The 27,600-nt window shown below is 44.0% G+C and overlaps 1 protein-coding gene across 2 annotated transcripts in view; it reads left to right on the top strand.

The window, feature by feature from the left end:
* Positions 1-27,600, top strand: part of Tmtc1 (transmembrane and tetratricopeptide repeat containing 1) — a 241,028-nt gene that overhangs the window by 112,549 nt on the left and 100,879 nt on the right. For both annotated transcript variants that reach the window (XM_023716051.1, XM_023716045.1), the window contains exon 4: positions 18,853-19,042. In XM_023716051.1, coding sequence (XP_023571819.1) covers positions 18,853-19,042 — 190 coding nt within the window. The remainder of the gene's footprint in view (positions 1-18,852; positions 19,043-27,600) is intronic.

Below are 27,600 nucleotides of genomic sequence, written 5' to 3'. Positions count from 1 at the left end.
TCTCCCTAGTATAAGAGATCAAAAGAAGAAATACCAGTAGAAAAGTATAACACATTTAAAAGGAAAGTAGGAACTTGAGGATTAGACAATGAAGAGAAAACAAGGAAAAAAGCTAGGAAACATGACAGGGGCAACCCATACATTTATATGTACAAGATGGGTAAGGCAATGATCCTGAGAAACATCAGCAGGTTTTTGAATCTAGCGGTTAATTGGAAAGATTCTCACCCTGACTAACTATATATACTGACACCTTTGAACTAAGCAACTTCACTGAAGATGGCAATTTGTAATAGAAGCGTCATGCTTGGAGTGCCTGTTATTCTGGTCTTCTGAATACATGCTGCTTGTCATGACACGCCAGTTGCCGCTGTGCTGTTTCTCGGGTAGATGTTTGTTTAAAAAGGAAGGGAGTGGTGAATGAAGGCAGGAGATAGGAAAAGGGGTGTTGTGGGACTGTCCTGCTACAATGCTGTTATTATATGGTTAGATTTCTAAACTTATGTGCTGTGGCTTCTGTATGAACTTGCTGTCTTCTTATTCATTCTTGAACGTATGTTTTTCTTCTCTTAAAGTTTATTGTTTTGGACTGTTTGACAATTTTTCTTTTCCATGAGGATATGCCTTTCTCAAGGACAAGACCATGTCTCATTAACTTTTATGCTGTCCATATTGCAAGAGAGAGCTATAGTTATTGTTTATTGCATGGTGAGTAAATGAAGAGTGGACTCTGTGATATATCTTCTGTTTCTGTGGCTATAACACCTGTATTCACCTTTCTGGTTTTGCCCATTTTACACTACCTTCTCTGCATCTGTCATTGTTTTGCTTTTTGTTATTAGGACATTTTTCAACTTAACATGGCTGAGTATACTCCAATATGGAGAAACTCATTCCAACACAAGCTATGTCAGAATACCACTGCTCTGTTGTAACAGTTCGTATAGAGCACCAACTTGATTGGCCTTGAGATCTACCCTGGGGATCGGTGGAGCCCAATTCTGGGTGTGCCTGGTCATGAGGTGTAGCTATGGGGCCTGTGTCTCATCCTTCACCTCTTTCTCCCTGGCATTGTTCCCCTGCTCTGCTTCCTGGCCACATGAACTAAGCAGCTCTCTTTGGCCACACACTTTCACCATGATGTTTCTGCTCTTGAGCCAGTTGGCCGTGCACTAGATCCTCTTAAACACAAGCCACATTAAACTTTTCTTTTAAGTTCTGTGTGCCAGGTAGTGTGTCTCGGCAGTGAGAAAGCTGACGGGTACAGCTGCTGTTAGAATGACCTATGGAATGCACGTAGTTGTGGAACACAATATCAGTGTAGGTCGTCCTCCTTAAGAGTTAAAGAAAACTGGTTTGAGTCCTTTCCTACACCTGCTCTGGTGTCCAGAATTTGTATGCTTCTGTGGAACTTCATATTCTCATGGGTGTCTCCGACTTCACCATCTTACTCATTTCATGCTGTCAGCCGACATTGTTGTTTCCCTTTCTGTGCCATCCAAGAGACATGAGACAAATCTTTCACATCCCAAAGATAGCACTCAGATGTGTCTAAGAAACTTGAGTAAAGTCTTAGGACAATGTTATGGAGCTGTGCGGTAGATCCATACACAGAGATGTCATGTTATTCATTATACACAAAATCCTTTAACAACTCTTTCTATAAGGATTTTTCCTAGACTGTGTTTTGACAAATCTCTTGCCTCAGTTATTTGCTTAGTCTCAGTTTTAGTTTTTTGTCATGTGACTAACTACCTGACATCTTCACCTTAAAGGAGAAAAATTTATTTGGTTCATAATTTCAAAGGTCATTCGGTTCCACAGCACAGACGTCAGCAGCAGAGGAGCATCATAGAGCCAAGCCATTTAGCTCACGGCAGCTGGAGGCAAAAGGAGCAAGAATGATGGGTACGTCCTTCAGAGGCATGCCCCTGGTGACCTTTCTCCTTCACTGGGCCCCAACTCCTAAGAGCACATTCAGCTTTGAACTCATCCACTGATGAGCCCAGTCCCCCTGATTAGTCACCTTCTGAAAGTCCCACCTTGGAACAGTGAGTCTTGGGGTACATTTTCTATCTAAACTATAATATTCCACCCTAGCTTCCATAAAGCAGATGTACATTTTGTTATACAAAATGGATTTAGTCCACCTCCACACATTGGCATTAAATCTTAATAGTTTCAGCATTGCTCTTACATTCAAAGTCTCTTCTGAGACTCATGTTCCCTAAAACAGTAGCTTTGGGTAAACATTTCCATTGTAAATGAGAGGAATAGGGGAATAGAAAGGAGTCACCATGGCAAGACTGTTTCCTAGCAGGGCAAACATTAAATTTGTAGCTTTCTGTTTGATGTCTAGGTTGTGTGGTAGTTTCATGTGAACTCTAGAGGGCTTGGACAGCCAAGCTCCTGTGCCTTTGCTGGTCACAACCCATATGGTCTCTATTCTGACCAGTTCTGCTTGTTCCCTACAGCTTTTTTTTGGCAAACATTCCAGGTTCATGGCATCTCTGAATTACTGGTATTGCCACTACAACTTCATTGTCACTTCTGCCATTCTCTCAAGGGCTCCTGGCAGTGACTCTGAGCCTGACCTCCAGGTCTTCTTTGGAGTCCTGTGTTCAAGCTCCTGTGTCCTCTAACTCTTGGATTCTGTATGTCTGTGTAATCCATGCCATGTGGACAACACCAGGGTCTACTGCAGGCTCAAGCAGTAACCAGACCCTCATGGACCTTGGTTGAGGCAGCTTCTGAGTATCTGGGTGGCTAAGTGCAGTGAAAAGAATCCTGGGCAACCAGTTCCTTAGGAGGCCCTTCCTGAGCATGCAGCAAGGGGTCATCTTCTCGTATCACAGGTTTATACCTTTTCACTCTTGAGCCTCTTGTCATTGATGGGTTTTAATAGATTACTGAGATGGTATTAAGACACCTTCTAAGTTTCAAAGTATTTCTTTAATGATACTCAGTTCTTCAGAAACAGGCCACACCTCCTTTGGTCTACATTTTGCATGTGCTTCCTTTGTGAACACGATGAAGGGTTTTTTCATACCTTTACACTCTGCTTTGTTCCCAGTTCTCACTATAAATCTGGATAAAAGCAGCCAGTGGTACCCCTGCCATGGCATGAATGTTATGCTGCCTTGAAATGTTCTCCGCTAGATTAGTCAGTCTACTACCTTTAAATTAAGCCCCCTCTAAAGTCTTACGACAAAAAACACTAGTGGTTTTTTGTTTTTGTTTTTGCCAGTGAAACACAAATGGCCTCTATTCCAATGCTCAATACAGTTCTCATCTGAATCCTCCTTAGCCTGACTTCTACTGTTCTGATTACTATTGGTGTTCCATGTAGGGATCTTTTGGTCTTACTGTGAACTATTCTACCCAGCAAGACACAGCCACAGGAATGAGAAAGATAGACAAGAAGACAAAGTTGGGCTAGGTGGTTGGTAGTCTGCCTGATGGGCAAGACTCACAGGCCTGCACAGTGAAACCTGTGTGTATTTATACCTTTTGCAAAGTTAGTAACATGTGACACAAGGTTGCCTAGTGACTAGTAGCCGACATTAACCAGTCAGGATACTTCTCTCAGGACTGAGGTAGCTTGTTTGCTGTAGGCACTGAGGCACTGAAAGTCCCACCTCGGAACAGTGAGTCCTGCCTACATACCTTGGATTGATTTTGCAGCTTTCAGGGCTCCCTGTAGTTCTGATTTTTTGAGCTCTACCCAGGACCATCCTTCAGGCTCTGCTTTATAGCATGCTAGGGATTCTCTAGTCTTCATGTCCCACCTTTTTCAGCAAACCATTTCTAAAGGCTTCTAAACTATATAGTCACATAGAATCACAGCAGCAGCCTAACTTTTCAGTTCCAGTTTTTTGCATTAGTTAGCTTTTTGTCACTGGAACCAAATACTTGACATGTACAGCTTAAAAAAAGGAGATAACAAGTTTATTTAAGTTCATAGTTTAGGAGATGTCAGTCTGTGTTCTGTGGGCTCAAAGGCACAAACATTGTAGAACAGAGGATGGCAAAGGAAAGTTGTAGAACTCACAGAAGCGGAGTGCCTGAGAATGCCGAACAGTAGCCTCATCCTTTAAAGGCACATCCCTAGTGGCCCACACTCATTCTGGGCCCACTTCCTAACGGCATGTCGGCTTGTTAGGAAGTGGATTAATTCATGATGAGCACAGCACCCCATGACCCAATCACCACCCAAAATCCCACCACTGAGCACACAGGACTTTCAGAGGACATTTTATTTTATTTTAATATATTTTGTGCAGGGTTTACAGGATCTCACTATACAGATTGAACCTGTTTTTTGGCCTCCCAAGCTCTGGGATTTTAGGCGTGCCACTGCCATGCCCAGTCTCAGTCTCTTGTCATGCTGCGGGAGTGTGGCCAGCATGGCAGGCCAGGGATTGAATCCCTGGCCCTTGCATCTGCCTACGCAGATGCTTTAATCCCCTGAGCTATTTGGTCGGCCCTTTCGGAGCATATTTTACATTCACACCATAGCACTGTCTTTGCTCTGCTGTTTTTCCCTTTCTATTCCTTCTCTTAACAAATTTCAGATACAGCCCCAGACTATAGAGGTTATTCCAGACCAAATTCTCTCTAAAACCATTCACATCTGCCTTACCTTGGTGATACCAGGCTATGCTGTAGTAGCAAATTCTGAGTTCAATGGAAATAGTTTAACAAAGGTTTAATTCTGCTCATAAGAAGATGGATGTAGGTCCTGCTCTCTTCCAAATCTCTGCCATGTGAAATAGCAAGTCAGTGTAGCAGAGGAAGATGAAGCTTTAGGGCCCTACCCTTCTTACATGGAAACTTCACATTATATATTACAAAAGTGGGGGGAGTAAAATAAAGCCCTTCCTGCTTTGTTCCTATTCCCTGGTTTCAGCCTTTGTCAAATTCACCCTGTTTTCCTTCATTGACCCCATGTCCCCTCACTTTTTTGTGTGTGATATCGGGAATTGAACTCAGGGCCTTGTGCTTGCCAGGCAAGCACTTATTCTACTGAGCTATCTCCCTAGCCCTCCCCTCACTTTCAGCCTTTCTCATTTTCCCTGACCCAGCACTGAATAGCTTTGAAAACAGCCCTGGATATAAGATCAATTTACTCATTGTTATTTTGTCCTTTAAAAAAATATAACGACATTCTCTCTATGATATCTGAAAATTGCCCTAATTCCCCAGTGTCATCAGGTATTGATTTCTCCACACTATTTGTGTCAGCTTCAAGAGACCACATCACTTCTGCTCAGACCTGCAAGCCAGAAGCTCTGCCTCTCAGGCTATCAGTGGGCTGGGAATTGCAGTCCCCTGTGTGCCCTGGAGAAAATTCAACAGACTCAAGGCTTCCTACCTTTGTGTCTGACATGGCCTGCGGTGATGTTCGCCTTTAAAATAAGCATATAAAAAACAACTAAAGTGGTGATTTGCTCCCTGAGACACATTCCATGTGGAGCTTTTTCAAAACATTTTTATCCTCCTAAATTTACTGTCACAAGGATCCTCCATCCTTCTTTTTTTTTTTTTTTTTTTTTTGAACCAGGGCTTGAACTCAGGTCCTTGCGCTTGCCAGGGAAGCGCTTATTCCACTGAGCCATTTCCCCGGCCCCCTCCATCCTTCTTGAACCCCCAGAACATCTCCCATCACTTCTGAGTCCTTATGGACCTCCATTTTTCCTATGTGCTTATAACATGGATTTCTGAGCCCGGCCCAGATGGATGCTACCTCTTTCAGGAAGCTTCCTGTGACACAGTCTTGTAACTGTTCCCCCTCCAGCCTCTGCATTTAGTCACTTGTGCCTTCCTGTGAATTTATTCCAAATATTGTTTTTTTTTCTTTACCATTTCACCAAAAACTGGTTGATGAATGAATGAATGAATGAATGAATGAATGAATGATGAATGAATGAATTGAATTGAATGAATACAGTCACCTAGGAAACTGGAGGCTTTTCCATGTGAGGATCCTCAAGAGCAGGTTAGGGTTGGTGCCTGGGATGACCTGAATAGAGGCCACTGGTTCATGGAAGTGGAAATCAAAAAGTTAAGTGTAAAAACATGCTACATACATGCATGCACATCTTGACTCATGCTGATTGGAGCTGGGCATAAGAGCTATCCTTGGAGCTTTGAAAATTATCTCATAGTTTTGCTGGACTTTGGCTCAGAGCCCAGATAAAATAACTCCTGGTAGTGCTCTGGGATGAATGAATGGCAGTCCTGGTCACTCTTAGCACCCTTGGGAAGGATGGAGACTTGTTGGGCTGCCTGGATGAGGGATCTGTAGTGTACCTCATATTCTCCAAGCATCCAGAATTTCACTGTCATTATTGACACCCCTCCCTTTGTCCAGTGGTCTTCAGAAATAGCTGCAAGCTCATGTTAACATGTAAGTTCATATAGACAATAAAAAGTTTCCTTGGGAATGATGGGATTTAGACTGTGGACTTTCTGGTTAATTTACATACTTATGTAAGTGACAAAATGCAAATGTAGTACTGTGTGGTTCTGGCATTAGTTTCCAGATCCTTCCCTAGAACGGTGGTGTAGCCCTTAGCTGGAGTGTGGAAGGGAGCCTTCCCTGCCTGGCCTAGGCGGTTGTCACTGGCTCTTTGTCCTCATATGTCCTCACCATCCTGAGCCTTTGCAGCCTGAAGTATTGTAGCTGCATTTAATTAGTCACAGAGACTCCTGTTACCTTCTTTGCAGTTGTTCCAAGTCATTTGTTAAATTGCTTTTTATAAAATAATTCCATCTTCATGGGTTTGAATCCCTTCAGCCCTTCTCCCCCAGTCCCCAAAGGAATTTCGGTAGGATTATTGGCAGAAGTTTTCATCAAAGATAAAATGTTGAGACCAACAAACTGTCCACACCAACAAAAACTAAACTGAGACTAGCAGCACCAACACAGGATGATGGGTAGGGACTCTTTTTTTTGTTGTTGTTGTTTGGTTTTTTTTGGTGGAACCAGGGGTTGAACTCGGGCCCTTGCGCTTGCCAGGGAAGCGCTTATTCCACTGAGTCATCCCTCCAGCCCCCTAATGGGTGGGGACTCTTGAGAGTAGCAGATGACTATAGCCAGGCGTACAGGGTGGGTTTGGAGTAAAAATACCAAGCCAAAACAATAAAGCCAAGGCAAGTGGAGTGACTTACAGAAAAGACTGAATGGAGGGTCAGCAGGATAGCTCAACGGACTTGATTCCCAGTCCCGTGTGTGTCAGCACTGCTGGCTCCATCTCCGGGACTCACTGAACCAGCAACAGAGTCCAGGCTTGGTGGCGCTTGCCTGTAAATCCAGTGCTGGGGAGGCTGAAAACAGGAGGATCACTAAGAGTCTGATCTGCTCAGTGAGACCCTGTATCAATATCAAATACGCGCGCGGGGACACACACACACACACATACACACACACAGAGAACCAAAAAAAGACTGAAGGGATGCGTGCTTTCAGTGTTTCTCTCAGTGTAACACAGGGCTCTCAGCAGACCCAGGACAGGAGGGCTGGCAGCACTGCAGTGATGTCTGCCTCTCGTTCCTTCCAGTGGTGTCTTCCAGTCTGTGAGTCATTTGTCCTCATCTGCTTGTGAGTGGTGGAAGAATTCTTACTGTGCTTTTGGTGGGAAAACCTTTGATTCCCATCTGAAAACAGTTTCCTTCAAAACCCAAGACTTTGTGCTTAGCTTTTTATAAATTATTCCCCAAATTTTTCTCTGACTAGAGACTGGCAGAATTTTATCATTATAATTCACCCACACATGCCTGAAGACCACTGCAAAACACATTCAAGTACAGTTCTAGGCCTTAATGCCCAGAGGTTCTGCCTTTGTAAGCTCACTGGGCATACATTTGTGAGGAGACAGAGTGGATTTATTTATCCTGTCAGAATGGTGTCCTTTTACCCTTCTGTCTCTCTAAGTAAATATCTTTAGAGATGTGATACTTCAGTATTTCCTCTTGAAAATCTTAAATGATGGTTACAATCAAAAGCCACAGTGAAGTGTGCTTCTGCCTAGGTGTGGAGCCTGCAGTAGAAAACATTAAACTGCCACTTATTTTTGAAGTTTTGTTTTACCAGATTTGCAGAGGCAAGAAGATAAAAGAACGTACATTGAGCAGGAGTGTTGCCTTTATAACATTGAAAAGCATCGTCTTGCAGATCCACGAAGTAGATAAAATAGGATTTTCAGTGAGAAAATATGAAGTCTTCCTTTTGGTATCATGTTTTTTTCATGAGCTATCATTCTGGATAAGCAGCTAGAATAGATTTGCTTAAGTGGGTAGGTCAGCTTCTGCTGTTCAGAAATAGAGGCAGAGGCGTCTGCTGCATTGTAGGATCAGGGCAAGCCGCACTAAGATTAGGGTGGACCTCGTCTTCTTCCTGTTTTACCATTTCTACCTGATGGCTCCAAACAGGCTCGGTACCTTCACCTTGATTGTCACAGCCTCACGACCACTTCTTCCTAATAGTTACGGCCCTAGATACCCTTAACATGGAGACTGTCATCATAAGCCAAGACAAAGCTTTATTGAATTTAAAGTTTTCTTTTTTTTTAAAAAAAAAAAATACCTTGTAGAGGAAAGGGAAAGTAGAAATGATCAAGATTTTTTTTTTTTCGGAACCGGGGATTGAACTCAGGCCCTTGCACTTGCCAGGGAAGTACTTATTCCACTGAGCCATCTCCCTGGTCCCGATCAAGATATGATACATACGTGTACTGATCCCCCAGGATGAATGTAATTATTATGTATCATAAACAGGCAAAAATAGTGTACTACCTCATGTCCTTAACGAAGATGCCAAGTGAACTACTCTGTTCATGTTCCAGTAGCCAGCAAGGATCTTAAAACTTGGTTTTTAAAAATGAAACTGAAGTCTTATCTTATAGCAGCACTTACCAAACTGGAAGTAGTAACAGAATCACCTGATGGAACATGTTTAAGATACGGATTTCTTGTTTCATCCCACAGGTGCTTTGATCGAGCAGGTCTCAAGGCTGGGTGACCGGAGCCTGCATCTGCATGCCTGGACTCCCTCCCCGCTGTTTCCTCCTTCCCACTCCCTTCTTTAGTGGCGCTGGGGACTGAACGCAGGCCCTTGCGCAGAGCCAGGCGTTTCCCATGGAGCCACAGCCCAGGCACTCGGAATCACTCTTTGAGACCTGGATACAAAATGCACCATCTGTGGGAGGCGTCCCTCGGGGTCGAGGGCTGCCCTCGTGCACTTCACTTGATTTCATAGAGAAGTAACTTCTTGAGGAGGGAAGCACTGGCAAGGTCATCGAGTGTGGTTTTCTAAACTAAAGGAAACTGTGTGGTGGTGATGCAGCTCACTTTTCTTAGTTCCTAGGGGTAAGAGGAGAGGATGAGGAGGGACTCAGAAGAGGGAGCATGTGGGACAGCATATTTCATCTCAGGAGTAGGGCCAGTCATTGGAAAATGCTGATCTAGATTACTTACTGACATTGTGTTTCTTCAAAAAATTATTTAGTCCTTTCCACCTACATGTTCTATTTTATTGCAATCTGGAATCTCTAAGAAGCTGATAAAAGCTGAGGGAGTCATCCTTTTACTTTCTGCTAGCAATGAAACAAAAGCAAAACTTATTTTTCTTAATGACTGCAATGCCAAGCCCAAGTCCAGGTCTTGTGCTCTTGTTGTGGGGCGTCCTAATGGGCACCTGCAGCCACTCGGCTGTGTGTTGGGCGTGCTGCCACAGGAAGTCATGCCTGGTTCTGGTCAGTGTCAGCCTTAACTGCCTGCACTGCACGGGCCCTCAAGTGCATCTTAGCTGCGTTAGGCAGGGCGTCAGTCGGGCTGGCCTCCATCTGCTTCTTGAGGAACCACCAGTGTTTCCCCCTTATGCTTCCCTTTAGTACTCCCCACTAACAAAGGGATGCAAATGCAGGCTCTTGGCAGTGCAGAGCTGTACAGGCAGTCAGAAGACCTTGCCATGGGTGCCTGCTGCGGGACCCTGAGCAAATCGTGTGCTGTGCTGTGGGAGTGGGGTGCTACCTAAGCGAGGTTTCTGTTATCCGATGATCCCTGCATACAGATGCTCTGCAAACCAGCTAACGTCATACTGTTAACGGATTCTCAGCCATGTTACAGGGCTTCCTTAAAAGGCCCACAGCACAGCCTAGGAGTAAGCCGCAGTGTGGGGGCTGTGCCCAGTGAGGAAGTAGGTGGAGTGGAAGTAACAATGCTGCTAAGTGTGTTCTTGGGAGAAAGAGAGGAAAGGTGCAAAGAAAGAAAGGAACCTCATATTTGCTTTGAGGAAACTTCACCCTTTTGCAGATATCTGGGAGCGAGATTGCTAGCGATCTTAGTTAACTTCATTTTTTCCTGCTGTGATGAAACTCTCTTTTACTTTTTTTTTTTTTTTTATGTATTTGATAGAACGGAGCTTGAACTCATAGTGATCTTCCTGTTTTCAGCCTTCCCAGCACTGGGATTACTGGCATGCACCACCATGCCTGATCTCTGTGGCCAGCTCAGCATGCCCCAGGACAGGGCTGGCACGGCATGTAGTGCCAGGGGTCGAACCCCAGTCCCTGCATTTGCCTAAGCAAGCACCTAGTCTGCTGAGCTATTTTTCTGGCCCCAAAACTATCTCCTTTTCAAAGGTCAGAAAGACCTAATAGCATTTCACATTCACTTATCCGTGGTAGCAGCAGTTTTCACTTAAAATATATTCATTGTAGTTCAATGCAAAATAAGAAAAACATCAGCCTGGTGTAGCTTTATGATGATGCTTTTGGGAGAAAGAAGGTGTGTCACGTACCCAGTCCCCACTGTTCTGTGGAGTGCCGCGAGCTGAAGTATTAGGTGTTGAGAGGGTTGTGGGCAGAATCTGCTGTCTGTGCCCTGCAACCCATGCCACAACTTCTGGGGAGTAGCAGATGGCAGCTTGGGTGGAGTTTCAATGGGATTGGCTTTGGTATCTGCCCCAGGGATTGTGGGCTACACATCTGGGGTGCCTGGGTGGTCTTGGTGGTGTGGGCTGTGGGCTGTGTCTGGTGCCTGGCCCCCTCCTCGTTGCCTTGCTCCCCTGCCTTGCTTCCTGGCCACCTTGAACTAAGCCCTCTGCCATGGTGCTTCTGTGTGGGAGCCACTGACCACGAGCTGGAGTCCCTTAAAACATGAACTGCTATAATAAATCTGAGTCCTCCACTGAACCACAGGTGTCAGGTATTGTGTCTCAGCTATGGAAAGCTGATGACCACAGCAAGTTATCTTCTAAAAAATGTGTATGAGTGCCTTAGGCCAAAATAGAAGTATAAAATTCAGATATTTCTAGTTTTGTAGGCATTGTTTGAATGTTAAGTTGACTTGTTACAGTTCAGAGTCCATTTGAAGGGTCCAATGCTGGGATGCTGAGCAAATAACTGTACCCAAGCAATAGTCCCTGTCTCCCCCAGGGAATTTTCATTTCCGTGAAGAAGACCAGCCCCCAGCTGCAGGCACATGGCAGTGTGCTAAGGCTTGTCAGAGGACCTAAGGGCTGGAAGGGCCTAAGGACTTGATGCTTGTGCTGGACCTAAGCGCTGGGGGCAGCACCAGCTTAGCCACCTGTGGTAGTTGGTTCTAGAAGATGAGGTGAGCTAGTTAACTGTTGCTCTCAGGATCACAAAGCCTCAAGGTGCAACAGCTAGCCATGAGATGACTGGTGTGTGAAGAGAGGAGGAAGGAGAGGCTGGGACAGCCTGGATGATAGTGTTGCATCCTTAGTTTTGAACAAGCCTGAGAAGCCGAGGACACAAAGAAGAACCAACCTTAGGACAGCTGGCAGTTGTGAAGGAGGCCTGAGGCCTGAGTCACAGATGGCTCATGGTATACGGTCTTGCGAAGCCTGAGGTACTGAGTTACTCTCAGCTCTCTGGCTTTGGCTCCTCTGGGAACTTTTTAAAGTAGCCGTACCTTAACTGAGCTGGCTTGATTGGCCTCTGGTCCTTACTAGCCAGATAGTTAACAAAGTACAGTGAGAAGCAGGCCAGGGAGTGGGTGGATGTCCCCTCCCAGTTCCTGAGCGCCATCTCATCCCTGGTGCTGCACCGCATGTGCTCTAAGTGCTGGTGGGTCTCGGCCTCCCTCTGCGCCTGGCTGGCCTTCTGCTGTGTTGCCACAGAAAGCTGGAGGTGAGGGTGACAGACCACTGACACCACCCACTGGCCCCGCACTGCCTGTGGCCTTCAGCTGCCGGGCTGGTTTCAGCATCTTGGGTTCTGCTCTGAGTCCTCTTGACCTTGAACACACTTTTCATTGATTTCCTGTTCCTTGTTGCACTTGTGATTTTCCCCATTGCCATTACAAATGTCATCCTTGCTGTGTTCATTCTCATTGCCGGATAGATTTCCTTTCCCTGGATATTTTATATTTACTCATTTTGTTGTAGATGGACTTGGGGGATGTCTCTCATTTTGGGCGATTAGGAATGAAACCGCCATGATAATTTTGTAAGTGTCTTTTGGTAAAATGTGTACATGGTGTTTTGGGGTAAAAGTCAGGATGGAATTGCCAGGACATGAGGTGTGGCTGTGTTTTGTTCTCATGGAACTGCCTGTAGTTCTCACGGTGGCTTTCATCAGTTCACAGCAGTGCTTTAAAGTTTTGTTGCTCTGCATCTTTACGAGTAATGGGCATATTTTTCATTTTAGAGTAATTTTATAACTTTTTATATTACACATTTTAAATCTTGTATTCATAACACTCCTTAGGAAGTACTATGTTCGTGTATTATTTAAAGCTATTTTTTTTTTTTTTTTTTTTTTTTTTTTTTTTGTGGCCCTGCCTGGAGTCTCTGCCTTTCTATATTTAAATTCTTGGGAAATTCTAGAATATTTTCCCTTAGTTTTTCATAATCTGTCCTTTCTTAGAACTGCACTGAAATGTGGTCTAGTAGTGCATGTGCCACTTGGGTGCCCTCACAGCAGGGCGGTGGAGTGTGCTGTGGCAGGCAGGGTTCTGTGCCTGGCAGTGGGTTAGCCAGGAGGGCGGCGCATGCTGGACTGCTGTGGGGAGATGCAGCCTGGGTGGAAGAGGCCTGGAGGAGCTGCTCGCCTTCCCAGGCTCCTTCCTCTGTGTTCCTGCGTCCATGCAGGGAGCAAGTTTTCTCCACCCAGGCCTTCCTCCATGTGCTTTTTTAAGCCTATTGAATGTTGACTGAAACTTCTGACACTTTAAGCCCAAATAAACCCCTCCTCTGTTCAGTTGCCAGTGTTGGGTATTTTGTCTCAGCAATGAAGAAAAGTGACTAAGACAGTACTGTGTCCAGTCACATAATGTATGTTTGTGTCCTCACCACCAGTGCAATGAGACTACCCTTTGTGGAGAGCGAGGGCAAGTTCTTACCCTTCAGCATCTAGAGAGAGCTACCGAGTAACTATCAACACTTACGCATCTCAGCGAAGATTTCTTGTGCTTCCTGCACTTTGAGAAGGGTAATGCTGACAATGACTTTCTTTGGTGGTTCTTGGAGAAGATTATAGCAAGGAAAAGAGGTGCGGCTAGATGTAGTAAGCAGAAAATGCCTGCATAGCAGCACTGTTGCTAGGGCACTGGGAGGCTGCAGAGACCCTTGGAGGATGAAGTGGTCATTCAGAAGTTGTGAGGATGCAGATAGGCAACTTCCTGGGGAGGAGCAGAGCAGACCACCCAGGCCCGGCAGGTGGAGACAGCCTTGGGGCGGGGCGAAGTGCTCCAGTCTGCACATAGAGGCATCTTGGGCTGAGGTTGGTGCTGCTGGGTTGCAGATGCCCTGCCAAGGGCAGACAGGTGTGCACCGTGGATCCAAGTCTTGTCTCCGTGAATGCATGAAGAATTATGAAAGTGGAAGGGAAAAAAGCACCTTTCTTATGGAAGATAACAAGAGCTGTTTGTTAGTAGTGTATGGTTTTGTCATCGGTACTTGGCACATGCATCAGTCTAGCAAGAGGATATATTTAGGCTTCCGTGAAGTGGTTTTTGTTTGTTTGTTTGTTTGTTTTGGTTTGGTTTTTGTGGAGCCAGGGATTGAACTCAGGCTTTTGCGCTTGCCAGGGAAGTGCTTATTCCACTGAGCCATCTCCCCAGTCCTTGCATGAGTTCTTAGTAGGGAGGTTTTCCCAAAGACAAAAAAACAGAATCTGTATATTTTGGGGTTTAAAATGTATTCTTGATAACAGTGAAGATTTTGACAAGAGCTGGTTTCATTGAGTGTTGTTGGTCGGACTCCATCTCTTCCACAGCCATGGCTTCTTTCATTTGTTTCTCTAACAAAACTGCTTATCAGTGAAGATGCATGACTAAATAGTTTAAACAAAATTCCTGGCTCTCTGTGTTGTATATTCCCCATTGTTGGCAAGATATTCAAGTCCTTTTTTTTTTTTTTTTTTTCTGTTGGCAAAATTTATAGTAAAGAATTAGTAAATAATTCATTTTGGTTTTGTTCTTGCTTTAAAAAGGAACTCAGCAAGACAGAGACATTCCACTGATTCTTTTAGTTCTCAAATTTTAGAAGAAATAAACATGATTAGTTTGAATGTAATTCATTGTCATTGCGGTGTTAAAAAGAAATACTCTAGTTGTTGATTACAGCTAGCTCAACCGGCCTTCCCTGGAGTGTAATTAGCTTTTGGAGTGACTCCAAATGGCTTCTTTGTGCTTAGATTTGCAGGAAGATTCCAGGACTATGTAACTATTTCAGATAGTGCTTAATGATTGTATTAACAGCATGATTGAATCTCCGTATCTCCATCTGCACTAGAAGATAGGGAACAGCTAAGGCAAATGTATTAAAAGGAAACGTTGGGCAAGGTAATAGTATTGACCTTCCTGGTGTGTAGGGAAGGGAAGTTGCTTTTAGCTCTCTGATTTATTTTACTTTTCAAACCTGTTTGGGTTAGAGTTTTCGTAAAAATGTTACAATGATTTTTTAAAAATAATCTAAATGTATTATAATTATAGCATTCAAAAGATTAATCTTTGTTTTTCTTTTTTCTCAGTACAACATTGCAAGTCTAGGAAAGATATGAAACTCAGGAGACAACCTGTAGGGCAATGCCAAGATGTGAAATGAAAATTAAGAAATTATCAGTAGATTGGTCAAACTGCAACTAGAAATAAGCTAAGAAAATACAATTTTTGCAAGTCTGTTGACTTTGCCCCATGAAAGATTTTATTATGAGAAATGTGAAACATGCATAGTAGACAAAGTGACGTAGATAACTCCCCCACCCACTGGTTTCAAAAATTATAGGCCATAGCCCGTTTGCTCCATCCACACCCACGTGTTTCTCACCTACAGTCTCTCTCCCAATCATTTTGAAGCAAATCTGAAATGTTCTTCTCATGAAATCAAGACATAAACTTACCTTATACAGAGAGATTTTATGATATAGTTCCAAAAGCCAGGAACTGTTACAGATTATTACCAGGGACTAGGGAGTTTGTTCAGCAGTCTAAGCGCCTGCCTGGCAAGTGCAAGGACCTGGGTTCGATCCTCAGTACTGCATGCCATGCCAATGCCAGCACCCCAGGAGCACTGTGTCGGCCCCTGAAACTGGGTGTGGTAGTGCACAGCTGTAATCCCAGCACTGGAGAGCCTGAGACAGGAGGACCACTGTGAGTCTAAGATGTGTAGGGAGACACTGTACCAAATTAATAAATAAAAGGTTTTTAAAAATTATTACCAAAATACTATTATCACACTTAAAACATTAGTGATGTTTCGCTATAGTCAGTTGTGTTGTCAGCATTTTCAGATTTTTCCAGTTATGTCATAAATTAGTAGTTTTAATAATAGTGTGACTAAATTCAAATCTAAACACAACTTGTACTTGTTTCAAGTCTTTTATGTCCGTGTAGCATGTGACTGTCCCATCCTGTTGTAATAGACTTGTTTAGGAACCTGGGTCACTTGTTCCGGTGGTTCTTATGCTCTGGAGTTGCACATGGCTTTCCTGCAGTGTCACGTGATGTGTTCTGTTGTTCCCTGTTCAGAATTTTGGCCTTATTTATGGGCAGTTGCAGTACTGGGACTTGAGCACGGGTGCACATACGTGCTAGGTAAGCACTCGCCCATTGAACCACATCCTTACTCGTTTTGTTCTTTTTTTTTTTTTTTTTGATACCGGGGATTGAACGCAGGACCTTGTGCCTGCCAAGCAGGCACTTATACCCCTGAGCTATCTCCTGGGCTTCATTTTTTATTTTGACGCAGGGTCTCACTAAGTTGCTTGGCCTGGCCTCAGACTTGAACCTCCTGATTGAGCCTTCAGAACAGCTGGAATTTCAATTGTTACCACTTCTCATGTTTTTTGTTTTGTTTTTTAATAAGACTACTGCATAACTCTGTGTATTTCTCAGGATTACATTAGGCTCATATTCCCTATTTGTAGTGTTAAAATTGATTAGTAGTTCTGGGCATCTGATTTAGCCAGATCCACCTATTAGTAAATACATAATCAGCTTTTCCCCTAATAATTTTAGCAGCCATTGGTGATCATTGCCTAGCTATATTATTTCAAGGAGATTTTTTAAAAATAAGTTTTAAGAATCAAGGTGCCGCTGAGTGCCACAGCTGATTGACCCCCGTGGAGCTGGGCACAGCATCACAGAGCTGGCAGCCTGGCGTGCAGGCTCCAGCAGGCAGGTTTCCCTGGGGAGTGCCCAGGCCCCTCTAGTGTTAGCTGTGAGAAGATGGGCAGCTCTGCGGTTTCCCAGGACAGCTGCAGCTAAGGAATTTAAGGAGTCTTGTGGCTTCTAGGCCTCATGGGAGCCCAACCATGGTTCAATGCTGGTGTAGCTGGAGACACCTCTCCTAAAGAGGGCAAAGTAGACTTGCTTTGTTAACATGACAGAGCTTGGGCCTCATCAGGATTTTAGCATGTAGGATACTGTTTAGTCTCCCACCCACTCACCCTGTGTGTGCTGGGGTCTGAGCATGCAGGCAGAGGGCAGTCTCTGTGATGGTGGCCAGTGGTAGGGAATTAGACAGGGATGAGGCCAGCTTGGCAGGGCTGGAAGCAGTAGCTACATGAGGATGGGAAGTCAAGCTGGACGACTTCTTAACACCAAGTGGCAATTGGGAAACTCTTTTACGAACACTTTGCCAACTGAAGGCATCCAGGAGTCTGCCAGGTGAGGAGGACGTCTCTCCAAGGGTCCGTTTGCTTGATGTTCACCTTAGTCTCCTTTCCACCTCCAGCTCTAGAGGACATAGAGGTGCTTAATTCTTCTCTTCAGTGTCATGCACTGGGTCAGGAATAAACAAAAATTGAATATTAACAGTAGTGAAAACAGATCTTACTCTGTGACTGGCAACCTCACAGGGCAGAGGTCTCTGAGGCCTTTTACAGAGACTAAAGAGACTTGGGTGAGGCACCATAGGGCAATACGGCGGGACCAACCAGTGAGGCACCATAGGGGAGGGCCAACCAGTGAAGCCACTGTGCTCTCACAGAGAGATCCCAGCCTTCCTAGTGGTTACATTTTATTTGTTTTTTTTTTTTTTGTGGAACTGGGGATTGAACTCAGGCCCTTGCGCTTGCCACGGAAGTGCTTATTCCGCTGAGCCATCTCCCCAGCCCCGGTTACATTTTAAAGGAATGGCTCTTGGGTCCTTCAGAATGATATTCCTGAGTTGTAAGAGATACAACTCACAATCCCAACTCCTTTTTCATAAATGCGCTAGGGAAGGGCAGTCAGGGTCCATGGTTAGTGTTGTCTAGAACACAGGATTCAGTCTTCTGGCAGGGTTGGCGGTGGCTCTTCTAATGGGGGCACCGGGGTCACCTCAGGAGGATGGCTGTGTGCTGCTGGAAGCCAAGGGAGGGTCACTAATTCCCCAGTGTAGAGGTTTGGGTAGTGCACATGAGCTGAGACTTTGTAGTTCTCAAGGGTCCAGAACATTGTTTAATGGATGTTTTGAACAAATTTAAGTAAAGTTACTTTGTTCCACACCCTAAGTGATGACTCTACTTCCCCTTGTTGCCTAGTTCAGCCAGGAAAAGGATTAACACTCTTTTGTCACCCTTCCTGCCTTCCTAATTTTACGGGGCTCCCTTCCAGTCAGGCACCACCCCACCTCCTACCTCTTGGCCAGCCCTGCTGCTGTGTGTGAGACAGTGCACCTTCCTCGCATCTACTGCAGGATCATGAGCACTGTTAACAAAGGAGAATTCTGCCAGTGGAATCATACTCCAGATAGGCGAGCATTTCTGTCAGGTGCTTTCATAAAACTTTTCTTAAGTAAAGTTTATCTCCAGTCGTTGTAGGGATCTGTTGGTCTTTCATTAGTCTTCAGGAGAAAAAGGTAAGAGGATTCAGAAAATAAAGACAAGAGATAGTAGCTGAGGTCAGGTGGTGGACCAAGCCTGATAGGCAGAGGCCCCAAAGCAATGAGAAAGGCATTTATTTATGCCTTTGCAAAGTTGTAAGACACAAGGTTGCCTAGTGACTAACAGCCCACAAAGTCCAGGCAGGATATTTTTCTCAAGACTGAGATTTGTGTGACTACTTTAGGCAAGGAGTCCTCATCCTGCCCTCCCGCATACCATCCATTTCCAGCTTTAGTGGCTCCCAACAAGTTGTAATGTATTTGTTTGTATGATAAATTTTAGTATATGTCACAGAAACAGATAGAGCTTTCCCAAAGGCCATGGTCCAACACAATGTCTAGAAGCTGTTGCATATATTCCCAGAGTTTAGTATATACATAAGTGAATGGCTTCACATCTTCTCTTGTCTTCTTTGGTTAGTGACAGAATGGAACTATTATGCAGAAACATGGTGAGTGAATATTTGAAAAATGTTGTGAATCCTGAGTTGTATTGAGTGATTCTTCTTCTCTTGTAGATTCCTTACCTATTCCTACCTCTTGGCCTTCAATGTGTGGCTTCTGCTTGCACCTGTCACCCTGTGCTATGACTGGCAGGTTGGCAGTATTCCTCTGGTGGAGACCGTATGGGACCCCAGGAACTTGGCCACCGTCTTTCTGGCAGTTGTGATGACCTTACTGAGCCTGCACTGCCTAGCAGCCTTCAAGGTAATTTTCCTAAGAACAGATTCTGTGTTTGAAGATAAATAATCAATATTCAGTAATTTTTTTTTTCATTTGGGTTTCTGAGTCTGAGTCAAATTTGTCTTGCCCATAAAACTTTGTGTATTTGAAGTTTTTATAATTAGTACTAAAGACCTTAGGTAAGTTAACAAACCATGCTCTACGTAACGATATGATTTCATCAGTTGTTTATCTCTATTTTGTAACCACTAGAAAATGAATCTGAGTTTTACAAACAAGTTCTTTTTCTCCTAAGGTTGGCTACTTCTTGAGCTAATTTGTTTGGTTTAATGAATTTATTTTATAAGTGAAATAATGGCCAATAATATAAAGATTTGAAATATGGTGAATACTCTATTTTCACTAATGACTGCCTGAAGTAGTTGGGTGATTTCTTTCTCATACCCCCAAAAAGAATTAAACTGAGCCAAGTTATTAAATCCAACAATTTCAAAAATAGCAAAGCACTAGATGACTTTGGAAATACTGTTACGCTGGGTACAATGCTAAGATGATAGACTCTAGCACTTACGACTGACTGCTGAGCAGAAAATGTGCATCGGTGCCCTGGGAAGAATATGGAAAGTTCAGAATTGGAGGGTTCAACTATTTGTTGCAAGTTGGAATGAATTCTTCAACCCATACACAGGTTGGGCTGCTGTGGGCTGAGTCTAATGGGCGCTTCTGGTCAGAGCTCAGAGGACCAGAGTACTGACCATAATGGAGCTGGAAAGAACTAGGCTCACGAGGCTTCAGTCAAGAAGGACTCCATTGGCAGTTAAACTCCTGCCCATGTGAGTTATCCTCTGGCAGGAAATTTGCCTGCCTTGTGATCATGTCCTGAGACTTTTGGAGATTCTGAGATTAAGGGCAGTGGACTAATTAATCTGTTGGAGGAAATTTCAGTGCATTCTAGTATTGACACTGTGGCATGGCTAATGTTGGGGCCTTTCAGCCTGCTGTATACAAAAAGCCCAGTTGAATGATTTGAAATGTTTTGAGTCTAGCCAGTGAGGAAGCTTTGGTAAAGTTGGTGTCCTCAGAACTGGAGCAGAGGATGGCTTGGTTGCTAGATTAGCATTATAAAGAAGCCAGGTACTTTACAGCAGGACAGTAGAAAAGATGGCTGGAGGACATCACAGGACAGACCCTTCCAGGCTCAGAATTGCAAAAGTGAAAGACTTTGCTATGAGAAGAGAGCCCCAAGGCATTTCTTCCTTGGCTTCCTGGGATTCCAGTCTCAGTGCTCAGCCATCCTGGCAGACCTCTACTGCTGTGATCCAAGGAGGGCTGGCATCTGCTAGACCTAGAGGCAGCCCTTGGCAGCATCTGTGTAGTGATGATTTTATGCTCATGCAGTGTAAGTGTTGTGGGCTCAGCAAGGCTTCCACCCAGATTTCAGAAGAAAGCCTGGGAGGCCAGGCAGGGTGCCCTGAAGAAGTTAGTGTGTGAAGCTGTGAATGTGAAGTTGAAGAGTCAGTAGAGGCCCCAGAAGGTTGGAGAAGCATGAACATGGATCATCTGAGGAAAACTGCAAAGAAGGAACAAAGCCAGCCTGAGAGGAGCCATGGGAGCTGCCGACACCAGCAGTGCCATTGGGGTGGGGCCGCCCTCACTGAATGTGGTTCCTTCTCACCACAGTGTGCCCTGGGTGCTGGACACAGAATCAAGGAATTTAATTTGTGCCCTGCTGAGTTTGAGTCTTACTGTGGTTCCATTCCTTTCTGTGTCTCTCTTCCTCCCTTTTGCAATGGCAATGTTTATCATGTGCTATTAGATGTTGGAGGTGTTTAACTTTCTTTTTAATATGGACTTACAACTAAGAGTTCACCTTAAATCTCAGAAACCTTTGAACTTGGACTTTTTAGCAGTGTTAGAAAAATTAGGACTTTGGCAAGTCTTAGAGATGGACTAAGGACAAAAAAGAAATGTGTGAGCTTTTTGGGCACCAGGGATGGGCTGTTAAGGTTTCTATGCAGCTGTCCCCCTGCAAGCCTCATGCTGACCGAGGCAGGATCTTTGGTTGGACTGCAGTTGGACTACAGGCCTGTTAGGAGGTAGGGTTTGGTGCGAGGGGTCCGGTCACTGGGGAAGTGACCTGGAGGGTTATCTCTTCCTAGTCTCCCCTTCACTCTGCTTTCCTGCTTCCATGACGTGAGCAGCTCTCCTCTGCCAGGCCCCCTGCCATGCTACTCTGCCTTGGCATCAGCTGACCGAGGACTGAAGCCTCCTTGGGTGGTGAGCCAAATAAACTTTTCCTCCTTTAAGTTACAGATGTCCAGTATCCTGTCCCAACTACAAGGGGAGTAAAAGAGCTACTCTGAAGAGGTCCTGTAGTTTTTTTAATAGTAGCTGAAAAATGGAAGCTTTTTATTATTATCTTTGCTTGCAAATGTGCAAACTCAATATGATGAATTACTCAAATGGAAAAAAAAGAAACCAAAAAAAAAAAAATTACTCAAATTGACAAACTTTAGACACAGTGTGCTAAGTCAAAGAAGGTGAACATTTCAGAGTACGTAATAGAACTTGCAAAAACGTGCATAACACATGTCCCGTGGACCCTCACTTTGGAAGTTGAATGGCTGAATGCATGACTAAACAATCACCCCTGTTCTCAAAGACACTGTGCCGACTGCCACAAGAAAGCCACAATGACGCAGGCAGTCTTCCACCTACAGAGGCACGAGTGAGCCAGTGCAGGCTTCAGAACAAGTGAAGCAAGATCATATCGCCTCTGCCCAGTTCCCAGGAAGTTCCCCTCCACTGTCCCTTGCTGAAACACACTGTAGCTCTGTCTGCCCTTGGATCTGTGCAAAAATGATGACTCCTGTTTCTGAATAAATATGTCCTATATTTATTATATTATAGCCTGAAGCAATAATAAATGATTTCACTAAGATCAAATCTTTAAAAAGGCAGAATTACAGTGAAGGACAACATGTGAAGGTAGGGGTCAGTTGTCAAGAGACTTGAAAGAACATTTGGAGGCACTGCACGCATCTTGAGGTCTGATTGTGGGACTGGTAGCTGGGCTGCATGTTCACAGGGCTCCCCAGCATGAGCCCTTGAGGTGCACGAACTCTATTGCATGTAAAGTGTACCTCAGGAGAGCTGTGAGACATGATTGAAATGTCACAGATAGATTAAACACTGCAGTGAATGCAGAACTAAAATTTAAGTACAGGTCCCAAACTTTCAATTGATTAAGCATTTTATTTCATTATCTAGATGAAAATCATACCATATAGTTAACCACTTAAAAGGGTCATATAGTGGTATATTCAGAGCACAGTGTATCCACCAGCTTTTTAGAGTTCCTGGGCTTTTCACACATAGCCCCATGACCATATGTGACTGTCCCTGCCCCTGGCTTGTGGTAACCTCTAATCTGATTTCTATTCCTGTGGGTTTGCTTGTTCTGCATATATCACCTACAGTAGTACCTCAGTTTACAAACTTGATGCATTTTATACTTTGGGGAACTGTGGCTGCGTTTGTGTTTGTCTGGCAGAGATGGCTGTGGTCATGATTGTCACTCAAGGCAGAATTTGCCAGTGGCAGCAAAATTCTGCCAAATGCTTTTGTTTGTGAAGTGAATTGTTTGCAAAAGGAAGTGTCCATAAACCAAGGTATTACTGTAAATGCAGTAGTACCATAGGTGATTTTTGTACCTGGCCTCTTATATTTAGCATAATATTTATGAAGCTCATCAAATTTGAAGGGTGTATCAATGTATTGTTTCCTTTTGTGGCTAAATTGTATTTTGTTATTTATATCTACCATAATTTTTCTTTCCAGTCATCCACTGATTGGCATTCAAGTTTTTTCTACCTTTGGCTATCACAAATAATGCTTCTGCATATATTTGTGTTTTTTGTGGACACGTATTTTCACTTCTCTTGAATGTATAACTAGAAGTGGAATTGCCAGGTCATAATATAATTGTTTCTGACTTTCTGAGCAACTCCCAAGCCAATCTTCTAACCCTATACAGTGGTTGCCCTATGGTACATTCCCATCAGCAATACCTAGGGCTTCCTATTTCTCTGTATCCTTGCCAACACTTTGTTTTTTTGTCATTTTGTTTAAAAACATCCTCATGCATGGACAAGATGTCTCATTGTAGATTTGATCATTTGCTTAATGATTGGTGACACTGAACATCTTTTCATGTTATCAGCCACACATGCCTCATCTTTGGAGAAGCACCTGTTCAGGTCCTTTGCCCAACTGTATCTGTAGGATGTATCTTCTTGTTATTGAGTTGTAAGAATTCTTTTTAGTTCAGGATATTATACCTCTGAGAGATGTCTGATTCCAAAATATTTCCTCTCACTCCATAGGTTGTCTTTTAACATCCTTTCACATCCTTTGATGAACAGAATTTTTAAAGTTTTATGAAGTTCAAATTATCTATTGTTCTTTTTGTTGTTCTTGTCTTTATTGTCAGATCTAAGAATGCATTGCCACATCTGAGCTCCCAGAGATTTAGGGCTATGTTTTCTTTTACAAGGCTAATGGGTTTAGCTCACATTTGGCTCACTGACCTGTTTTGAATTAATTTTTGCCTGTGAAGTGGTGTCCAATATCATTCTTTTGCATGCGGTTATCCAGTTTTCTTTGTGCCATTTTGAAGCGATTATTTTCCTCACACACTGTGAAGTGACCATCCTCATCACTTTTGTGTAGAAAAGTTTTATAAAGTAAGGATAATGTGAAGACCTGTTCCTGGGAAGCAGTGGCCTGCTGGGTGTGCTCAGACTTCGCCTCTGCAGGGCCTGGCCTTGCCACTGAGCCTCAGATGCAGCCACGGATTTGTGCTCCTTTTGTGCCCCCCTTTTACTTTTTAACTGTTCTTCTCTGCACTTTTAGTTTCTAAGTAGCTGTATAAACTGGTTATTTTATTTATTATTTATCTGTTCCCTGTTTCAGCCAACAAGAAACACAATCCCCCACGAGGACAGGAGTTTTGTTTTCTGTTCACTGCCGTATTTCTGCCAAGAGCAGGCATTGAACAGAATCCATATTGATTCCCTATATTACATTGCTTGCTCTTCAGCCTAAAGTATTTTAAAAGGTATCAAAAAGTGAATATTCAATTAGATCTTTGATCTTTCCAGGTATCGGATACCTGTAAAGCACGTACTCAGCAGCAGTAGCTAATGTTGAGGTGTGAGTGTGAGGTGGTGTTACCAGAGTCTGGCCATAGCTCACGGCATGGCGCCTTGTTGCGCCGTAACTGATCTACAGGAGCAAATGAAATGGAGCCTGGCTCAGTGCACCAGAAATGGTTTCCTTGACTCCTTCTCAGCTAGTTAAAGGAAGTGGTACATCCCACAGCTGTCACCATTGTCAGCTGTGTGAGATCCAAACTTTCATGGTGGCGCTGTAGAAGACTCAGGTCACAGGGGCTTCGCCACTCTGTGAAGTGCCCTCGATATCATGATGACCAAATGGGACTTCTCCTTTGGAAGGCTGTTCTTTTGGTTCATGGAATTTCTTTCAAAGTCTCTTCAGTGCTTCCTGAGAAATTAGCATGGCATCGCGGCTGTGTTGATACTTACACATAGGGCCTCTGTGGTGGCTTTTATCTCAGAAATTCTGTGCAGACATTTATCAGATTCTGCAGCAGTCCTTAGAGGCTACTGATGCTTATTTTCTCCTTTCAGAGGTTGGAAGTAAGACTTGGATTCTAGCTAATGTTTTTGCACTCTGACTTTTCTTTTCCTGATTTTTTTTAACACACAAAAGGAGAGATGAGAATCAGTCCTTTTTTGGTTCTAGGGATCGAACTCAGGGCCTTGTACTTACCAGGCAGGCACTTATGCCGTTGAGCTATATCCCTGGCCTCTGAATCACTCTTAAAAGTTGGGTTCTCCTGGTTGGAACCTCTGAAAGTGAGAGTAATCCTGTATTTTGTGTTTGGTGATCTATTACTAAAAATGCAGTGTTAAGGGTTTTGATAGCATGACAGTAACCAATAGGACCAGATGCTAGAAACTGAACTATTCCTCCATGGAGAGTCGCCTTTATCGAGAAGAAGTATCAAGTGCCAAATGGGTAATAATGTCAGCACCATAAGCCCAGGATGTCCACCTAAAGTAATGTCTTAAGAATGCGTACTGTATGAATAAGTCTTCAGTTCGTACTATCTTACATTCCCAGATATAATAATAAGACTTATTGAGATAATAAGACTGTTGTATGAAACCAGAGTCCAAAGAAATGACGAGAAGACTGGATTAATATAGCCACAAAGGTCTCCCCAGCGTAGTCCCACTTTTAACTGAGTCCTGATCCACTGAAACTTCTCACATTTATTGAGGGCTAAAAACAGGGTAACAAATGCGTGTAACTAAATTGGTCTAAATAAACTGCTCTTTACATTGCCCTCCAGTGTTCATCAAACTCTTAAGTTCACACAGCCTAGTGGGTAACATCCTAGGTGAAGGACCAAAGGACAGACTGGGCCCCTCCAAGAAATGCGGTTGTCTGTGACCTTGTATCCCAGTTGGAGGAATTTACAGGAGACAGCAGCTCTCCTCAGGCTCTGTTTCTTGTTCTTTGCTCCCTTGGGACAGTAGGCTCCTGTCTCCAATGTGCTACATAGGACTACAAAACAGTGTCAAACAGGAAATTACTGGGTCAGCCGTCCTATATATCAAGGCCAAAAAATCGTGGAGAATAGTTCTGTTTTCACTTTTGCTTGAGTCGCAGTCCTGCAAGACCAGCCTGGGCTGAGGCTTATAAGAACTATTCCATTCAGCCTCACCTTGGGACTTCGGTTATCGAGCTTCATTCTCTCCACAGCTCTGGTTACAAAGTGAATTGGATGAAAATGGAATCAAATTTCCCTATAAAGTCAACATCAAACCTTACTATTGAATTTGATTTGGTTCTTGTCCCATTTGGCTTGTTCATGAACTGAGACACCATTGTACTTCTTCCTCTTTTATTATCTTAGTATGGAAGGAATGCCTGTTTATGGTAGGATTGGAACAGTAAACAAAGTCAAAGGCTCTGCCCACACAGAGAGTGCACTTACATACTTCACGTTTACCTTTCTCTGTTGTGTGTTGAGTGCTGCAAAAAAGTTAGGACTGACCTCACAGACAGGTGAGAGGCACAAAGCCAGTAGGGGTAAGGGAGCATTTTTGGCGGATGGGGCAGGAATGCCTGGAACATTCAGAGAGCCAGGAGGCGGGAACAGATCAAGCAAGGTAGAGCTTAGGAAACAATGTGCGTGCATGCGTGCATGTGTGTATGTTGTGGACATATGTTGTGTTACCACTATGCCTGTATTTCCTGCTTCCACCATCTTCTTCTTGACCTGTCTCTGTGGTGTGCTCAGGTCTTCTTGACCAGGTGTGGCAGGAGATGAGATTAGAGCAGAGTCCAGGTTCGTTCTTCACTTCTGGGGGCTGGGTGGGGTGAGTGAGGTGGGAATACAGCAGGAAGAATTAAAGGAAAAGTTACTTCTAGGCCTAAAAGATACACAGACCTCTCCTCTGCTAATACTAATCAGGATTTGGGAGAATCATTTTGGGTATTATTCTCACTGATAGTGATAGTTTATCAAAACCCTTCTGTCTTCTGGCCTTGTTACCAGCCAGAGGTGTGGAAAGGCTGGCACTCTATCCTGTGACAAATGTATTTGTACTTACTTGTATTTTTATTAATATCCAGTAACTAAATTTACAGAGCTACAAATGAACACGTGTAAGAAATGAGACAGCCATTGGGTCCTCTCCCTAACTTCCCCTCCCTCAAGCCTACCTGCACTGGCCACGAAGATGGAGCGTCTGCTCAGGTGCATGTTACGCATACTGAAAACAAGATCAGATTCTTTCTTCTGTAGAAGTTAAGTTAGAAGCCATTCCAAATTGTGGCTCTTCTCTTTTTTCTTTTTCTTTCCTGTATTTAGGACAGGGTCTACAGGATTTTACTACATAGGTTGGACTCAGTGATCTGCCTTTTTTTTCATTATAGACACCACCATGCCCAGTCTCAGTTTCCCTCTAAGTGTGCCCTGGGGGTGGGGCTGGCATGGCACGCCTGGGATTCAGCCTCTGTCCATGTGCCTGCCTGAGCAGGCTCTTTAGTCTGCTGAGCCCTTTGGGGCCCCTCAGCGCCCTGCTGGGCTGTTCCTGTGGATGAGCAATGTGAGGGGAGTTGGACTTCAGTGAGACCATATCCAGCACAAGTGGGAGAACTAGGTCCAGAATCTAAATGCTGCATTTCTTTAGAAATAACTGAAGTGACTCTGGCTTGTCCTCTTTTCATAGCATGAGAAACTCAAGACCTTCACAGCAGTTTATTATTAATCATAAAAGAGCTCCCTTTGCATCTTGTAACATTTAGAACTTGCCCCGTTCTGTGCTTTCCTTCCTTTCCTCTTCCTGCTCACACCATCCTTGCTAAGCATGTGTTTGGGCTTCTGGTTCACAGCCTGGAGAATAATCCAGAATGCAATGTTGGCTTGGATTCTCCTCTTCCTCTTCCTCCTCCTCCTCCTCCTCCTCCTCCTCCTCCTCCTCCTC

Source organism: Octodon degus, unplaced genomic scaffold (assembly GCF_000260255.1).
Source record: "Octodon degus isolate 3935 unplaced genomic scaffold, OctDeg1.0 scaffold00004, whole genome shotgun sequence".
NCBI classification, from domain to species: domain Eukaryota; kingdom Metazoa; phylum Chordata; class Mammalia; order Rodentia; family Octodontidae; genus Octodon; species Octodon degus.
The sequence above is the reverse complement of the archived record's forward strand: the minus strand, read 5'-3'. Positions and strand labels throughout refer to the sequence as shown.